General features: G+C 31.6%; 1 protein-coding gene across 1 annotated transcript; it reads right to left on the bottom strand.

Moving 5' to 3' along the window:
• Positions 1 to 2,609: 2,609 nt before the first annotated feature.
• Positions 2,610 to 5,912, bottom strand: TRIADDRAFT_59599 (uncharacterized protein; the record flags this gene model as incomplete). Its single annotated transcript, XM_002115506.1, has 6 exons — positions 2,610 to 2,648; positions 2,815 to 2,847; positions 2,962 to 3,066; positions 3,369 to 3,435; positions 5,050 to 5,171; positions 5,862 to 5,912. The coding sequence occupies 6 exons, from the start codon at positions 5,910 to 5,912 to the stop codon at positions 2,610 to 2,612; spliced, it is 417 nt and encodes a 138-aa protein (XP_002115542.1).
• Between the last annotated feature and the right edge of the window lie 1,051 nt (positions 5,913 to 6,963).

Raw genomic sequence — 6,963 nt, 5'->3', positions numbered from 1 at the left:
ATGCAGTAATGACAGTCATGCATTAATTAAAACGTGATCATATCGACAAGTATTGGCATATGAAGTAATGAATACATCTCTACATCTGTTAGCTACATAAACTGATTGTAATTATAGAATTTTTTCTATTATTTTCTTTCTAATTCATTATCCAACGATGGATTTGCATGCATTGACGTTACAAACAGTATCATGGATTACTAAATATGCCTGCGGATACATTTAGTACTCCATGATAGAGAGAAGACACTCAGAGGCACTGAAAGACATTTAATTTTCTCTAATTCAATAAAAGAAGTTACTGGCATGAAGCTTAACTAGGAATCACTATATGAAGATCAAGTGCAGCAACCTCCTTCTAGTTAGCCCCTGGCTTAACTCGGACGCATAGAGGGCATTTTTCAATGTATCTTATCTACTTGCACGCTTTTCTATACTGTCAACTTCCGAAAGAAAATTCCGAAATAGAACTACCTCAGAGGTCTTTTGAGACTAAGTACAGTGATAGATTTTCTCCATCATGCCATAAAAGGAAAACACTAATTTACATATGGTCAACGACATCTTGATACGAGAAAACAACATGGTACGTGTCGCATTAAATTCCATTCTACAGTTTTACTCTCTGCATGTCTTTTATCTTGATAGCTATAATCCCTATCATGACTGGGGATTCGATCTCATATGTTGATCAATTGTGATCGTAGTTAATTGCAGTTATACAGTATGAGGCTAATGGAATGAAATGTCACATTTGTACTGTACCTGGTATGAGACTGGGATTTTCGAGTTGAGGTCGAGTCTGATAGCCGAATATAGGATTATTACAATAATTAAAATGCTCCTCTATAGCAACTGCCGTATTCTTACGCCAAATGTAAGCTGCAATAAGCAATAAATTTTCTATTATAAGATATTAGTATTATTTTTTAAGTTAGTAACTAATTCACTTAACTTATAACACAGTATTGCTAATATTAAATTGAATCATACGGCACAAAGATCATATCGATTGAATCACTATCTTGGAGCCACACTAAAAAATCGTTTATAAACCTAGTGCATCGAACAAATATAGACTTGCAGCAAACTATACAGACAAAGAACTGAGTTGACTTTACCAATGACTACCAAAATACTAATTTATAAATCTCTTGCTACAGAAATTATGTAAGTACGATAATTACTACATCACTGCACGCGAATCCTATATAGTAAATCACTGTTGATCTCTTGTTGATGAAACGCGAAAGCCGTATCACTTTTGCTCAACCAATACATCACGTTAAAAATTAAAAGTCAGATAATGTTGTTAATGCATTAAAATCAATTTATAGGCTTTTCACCTATCAAAAAATATTCAAGGATCATAATTTTGGAAGATCCATCTCAGTGCAATACGTTGTATGCGTAGCCTTTTGTAGAACAAAAAGTATTCTTAGGTTATCAATAACAAAATACGCTATTTCCATGAGAAAGATACGCATAGAACTATTATGTACAACTGATGGTCACAACAGATTCTGATTCCAAAGAATTAATGGAAGTTGCGTTCGAGCAGGTAGTAAAATGTACTATTGTAATCATATTCATTTATAGCTAAGCCAATTGAAACAGTTATTCTAGAATACTATTAAATTATAGTTTGTATTTATTATTGTAGTGATGCTTATAAACTTAAAAAGAAATGATATTAAACTCTAGTTAGGTTATTTCAAGACATTTATGTAATTGTATCCTAATGCGTTCAATCATCATATAATTTAAAGAAGACTTGCAGCTAATATTACCAACGCGAATTTCGTTAACAATCAATATACTATATTATTATATAATTATTCATGATTGACAACTCCAAAATTGATCGAAAGGCTTGTGGTGTTATCTCTAATCAGGTTGCTTGGTGCCTTGTTATATTAGTACACTAGTATCGTATTTTATTTTACTCGCCTTAAAAATTTGCATAATGCCTATATTAAGTGTTATATATGTAATACGGGCCATGCATTCCAAACAGATAATGTGGAAAATGCAAATACATGCGTAGCATTGCAATCGATCGAATAGCGTTATATTACCTAAATGCAATGCTTGCCCATTGTGACTACAAACGCAGGTGTGAAAAATTTATTAAAAATGATTTAAGGAATATTAAGCAAGTTTTGATTAGTTTGAAGTTTGGGGCTAATTTAAAGGTCTGCACACATTCCAATTATTGTGGGTAGTTGACTTATCGAATGGCAAATATTTATTTGAAATATGGCAAATGAAACAAAGAAAATAGTACCTGATAATGTTTGGTCAACAAAATTTAATTTGGGCTACACATTTACGCTAAAACATACAAGAACATCCTTCCTTAAGACTATTCTATCACAATAAATGCTACAGATATTGAGAGTACAGGCATAATTAATCCTTAATTTAGATATAAATGATACTATAATGCAAAATGATAGCATCCAAAAATTACGATACCATTGTATGATTGAAAATGGAATTAACCGTAAAATATTAATGAAGCGTTACTAAACTACAGCAATGCCAAGATAATGTAATCAACTGGCAAATAACATGATGATGAGTTACTATCCAAGATTCCACTTTAACTATTGGAAAGGAGGTACGACGAAACCACAAATTTCTATCTGTAAAATGCATGACGAAGTATTAAAATTAGCTGCATTACTTCATAGTATGATACTAATAAATAATCACTTTAATCTATAAATGTTCAAGCTTTTGAGGGTTTTGTCGTGATCACTATATATTGCAATAAAGATAAAAAAGTGCTAATAAGCGATTATACTGTACATGTCGGGCAAATGCTTCAATGCCATAAAGGACCTATGAAATAAGACAAGGCAAAAATCGATCATGACATGTTATAATCATTAGCTCGGCTGATCGATAAATTTTAGTTAATAGTCACTTTAACTTTAAAGTATCACCAATACTGACCTGCGGAATATTGGTGCCTTCCAGTAAATGTTCTACTTCAAATAAATCTTCAGCGCTTACTTCAAAATCTTGAGCATAATCCAGAAATAATTCGATATTTTGCTTCTACAAGTATGATTTAGGAAATAATTAACGGGCAACTGATATAATTGCAACACTAAATCTACGAATATAAGTTGGTACAGTTATGAAATCCCGCTGCAAATATTCAATCTACAGTAATAGGCAATCGAGGAAGTAATGTTTGCAATTATTTTAACAAGACTTCGATTTAGATAGAATAACCTAATGCTCTGATTGTTGACATTTTGATAATAAAATGATGGGACAGTCTTAATGGCTAGTTATTCATAGTTTCGACCACATCAATACGTGCATTCATTCAAATTGCCTTTTACTTTTCTCACCTGATCTTCAAGTGTAGTTGGTTTTACATATTCTAAATGCATATCGGGACATAAAGCATTATATAACCTAGATTAATCAAAATCATAATAGCAATAACACTGAGCTTTGAAGTTGAAAGTATTTTCATTATTACTAAATGCATATCTGTATCAGACAATGTGAAGCAATGTATAAATATTAAAAGAAGAAATATTATAATAAATCCTCGTTCGGGTAAGAATAGAACAAAAAGTGGTTTATCTCATTAAGAAAAAGTATGCATGGTGGGAATTACTGCAATCAGCCTTAATCGATTTTGACGAAATGCTACATTTACTGACTGTTAACAATTTTACTCATACATATCGTGTCGTTTTTAAGATTAGCAGAAACAATAAATAATTAAGGCTGATTCGTTATTTATCCTGCTGTTTAAAATTGAATTTTGGTCCTCTCGCAAGATATATTTAGCGTAAAACATTTTAAAACATAATAGAAAGTAGTTCATTTAAGGGTATCATGTATCGAGAGAATTTTCCATCAATCGCTAGCAATAGATATAGATAAGGATTTGTAGTTAAGATATTGCGATGGCTGGTTTAAGATTATTAGTAATGATAAATAATAGTAACCGCGATGCAAACAGAAATGATGGATTTCTTAAAAGCAATTAATGATGAGAAAAATTTCCGTCAGCAGTAACCAATAATACCAGTAGCTAAAATTTAAAATAAAGCTGTACCTTACTACTTAATTTATAATAACATGATTCTTTTTGATTAAGCAGCTTACAGATATCAGTATATTTATAAAAGATAGAATTTATGCTTTGTGTCTTTGGTTTCAAGGCTTTAATGTCTTGAATTACGATCTTAAATGTGATAAGTAGCAAATAATAATATTTAAATCCCTAAAGAGTTTTAATTCTAATGTAGTCGTGACAGATAAGCAATCTATAATTCCTTTCATGTCTCTAAAATATGTAATAGACATACTGTTACATGCTTGTTGAAGCAAATTAAGAAGAATTAATTTCGATGATAAAGTACTAATGACTGTTAGAGACAGTGATGGTTCGTATATGAAAAATAGGCTCTAAAGTTAGACCTCCGGTAATCCTAAGTAAGACTGTAACGCTAGACCTGAGTTGAATAATGGTATTGATTTAGGACGGAGTTCAGTCAGTAGCCTTAGAAATAACTGTATATAGTTTACGTGGCCCAAGTTTTACAACTATAATATTGAACAATAATTGTAAACTATACTTAACCGCCACACTGGGAGACAGATTATTGAGTAGCCAACTCAGAGTAGAGCTAGATAAAGTACTTTATTATAAACTGAATGTAAATCGATGAACCACTGATATTCATATAGCATCGGAGTGGCAGTCATTTAGCCTTCTCTTACTATCTATAGTAATTTAATTCTAGTTTAAAACCTTTACTTACTAAAGTAACAATCAATGACTGAACAAAATTGCTTAGAAAGTAGCTGAAATTATCAGGAGCTCATAAATCGGATTAATAAAAGTTAAACGACGGATTTCATTATTTAAAGAAATGCAATAATGTGATACAGCATATTGAAAACTATTGTGTAAGACTTACACGGCGATTAAATAAATTTAGTTAGCTATTTAAGACTCATTAATGGCCTTGTTACTAGTAGAAAGTCTAATTACTTGGAAGAAGGACTAACTTGATTAAAGCGACGCCGTCACGTAACGCTCCATAGGCATCTTCACCTATTGATTCTCGAATGCACCTGCCAATCCATTTCATGACTCTCTTTTCCTGGCTGGAGTTGACCTTTGGACCTACCTATTGGAGAGAAAAAGTCCATTTATCTCTAATGAAAATTCGCTAGCCGTGCTCGACTTCTAGTAATATAATTTATCTGTTGCATGCTAATTAATAGATAGAACCTATATAATACCTTTCAGTATCATCAATCGTATATCTATATTGACGCGTATATTACTTTATAATACTTTAAACAACAGCTATGGAATAAGCTTAATCTTTAACAAGCAGTTACCGCCGAATCTTCAGATTCAAGGATGAACGAGAAATGAAATTCATGATGTATTACGAATTACCAATCAAATTAAATTAAATCTTACTTAACTTTTTTTCGAGTATTCAAACAATGCTTACATATAATTTCCTAGGGTAATACTTATACGGATTGAAACTTTATCCACTAATGGAAAAGAAACGATTTTATAAACTTGATATTATAGATTTATCGATAATTCTATTCTGTTAATAATAATTACTCATCTCATTTAAATCCTAAAGCTACAGTGACTCCTTATTATCAGCGAAAGAACATTAATTTTCACAAAGGTAATTTACTGGGGTATGACTGATTTTATGATATTATACATTTGTATATTAGAGTACATAGTTGTCTGCTAGCAACTCTAAAGATATAACTGCATGGAATGGCCATCTTTCTTAGTTTTTCCAGAAGAATGATACACGTCTATTCAAATTGTAGATGCTTACCCTTTTACGCACTGACCCATCATTTCCGGAGTCCTTTGGATTTTCATCCATCATTCGAATTGATCTCAAGCTTACGAGGCAAATCAACTACAAATAAAAGGAGTTTTGCAAGTGTTTATCTGTGGAAGGTGAGATTAGCTAACTAAATGTACGATAGAATATCTTATGTTCACTAACCCAAAGTTTTGGATCTCTAAGTAATAGGTGATCACGTAGATCTTTTAAGTCTAGTCTCTACGGCTGTTAGTATTAGTAGATTTTATTTATTTTAGCTATTCACGAATGCGCAGCAAGATTTATATATTCTAATAGAGCTGGGTAAAGAAGACGATTGCGCAGTACGGTCTATGAAATTAAGATTTTTTCAACTCGCAAATGCCTTTAGATTTAATTTAATGGAACATCAATCCTATCTGCGTAGAGAAGTAGATTAGAGTGTATTATATCCATGTGAGCAAAATGAAACATGAACGCCAACAGTAGTTAAGACTATTAGCCTCATTTCAAAATGAAATTTCGGATTTAAAGAGCGCATAGAATTCACGAAATAATCTATCCAAACACCCAGTCCCTAAGCTGGAGCCTGATTTAATCATCAACTGTAATCTTCTAATGAAATCATCAAAAATAAAGAGATGAAAGATTTACAACTCAGCAAAATGTTTCCTTCAAAACGATGTTGTGTAATTTTAATCTAATATGCCAGAAGTAATTATATATTAATTAAAAGCACACTCATTTTAAGGAATATACAAAGTCATACCTAACCTTACACGATTTACAGCTACTAAATTCTACTTTTCGGTGATCGGCTATGAAACAAAATTCGAATACTTGATGGATCAACTCAGTATAAATGGGCTGTGGCTATTTGCTGCTACTGCAAAGGAACGATAATGGTATAATATATCATTATCTGATCATAAAGGTCAGCTAAATCAATTAGATAAGTGTTGACTACGGAGTCAGTTAAAAATAAATAAAACACTAATAAGATCATCTTAATCATCTGATGCTAATAAATTTCATTGCATACTTTGCTATTGCAATAAAATCGATCTCAAAATTTCAAAATTTGAGGAAAATCAGAAGTTATCAGATA

The sequence above is a fragment of the Trichoplax adhaerens genome, genomic scaffold (assembly GCF_000150275.1).
Source record: "Trichoplax adhaerens TRIADscaffold_11 genomic scaffold, whole genome shotgun sequence".
Lineage (NCBI taxonomy): Eukaryota > Metazoa > Placozoa > Uniplacotomia > Trichoplacea > Trichoplacidae > Trichoplax > Trichoplax adhaerens.
The sequence above is the reverse complement of the archived record's forward strand: the minus strand, read 5'-3'. Positions and strand labels throughout refer to the sequence as shown.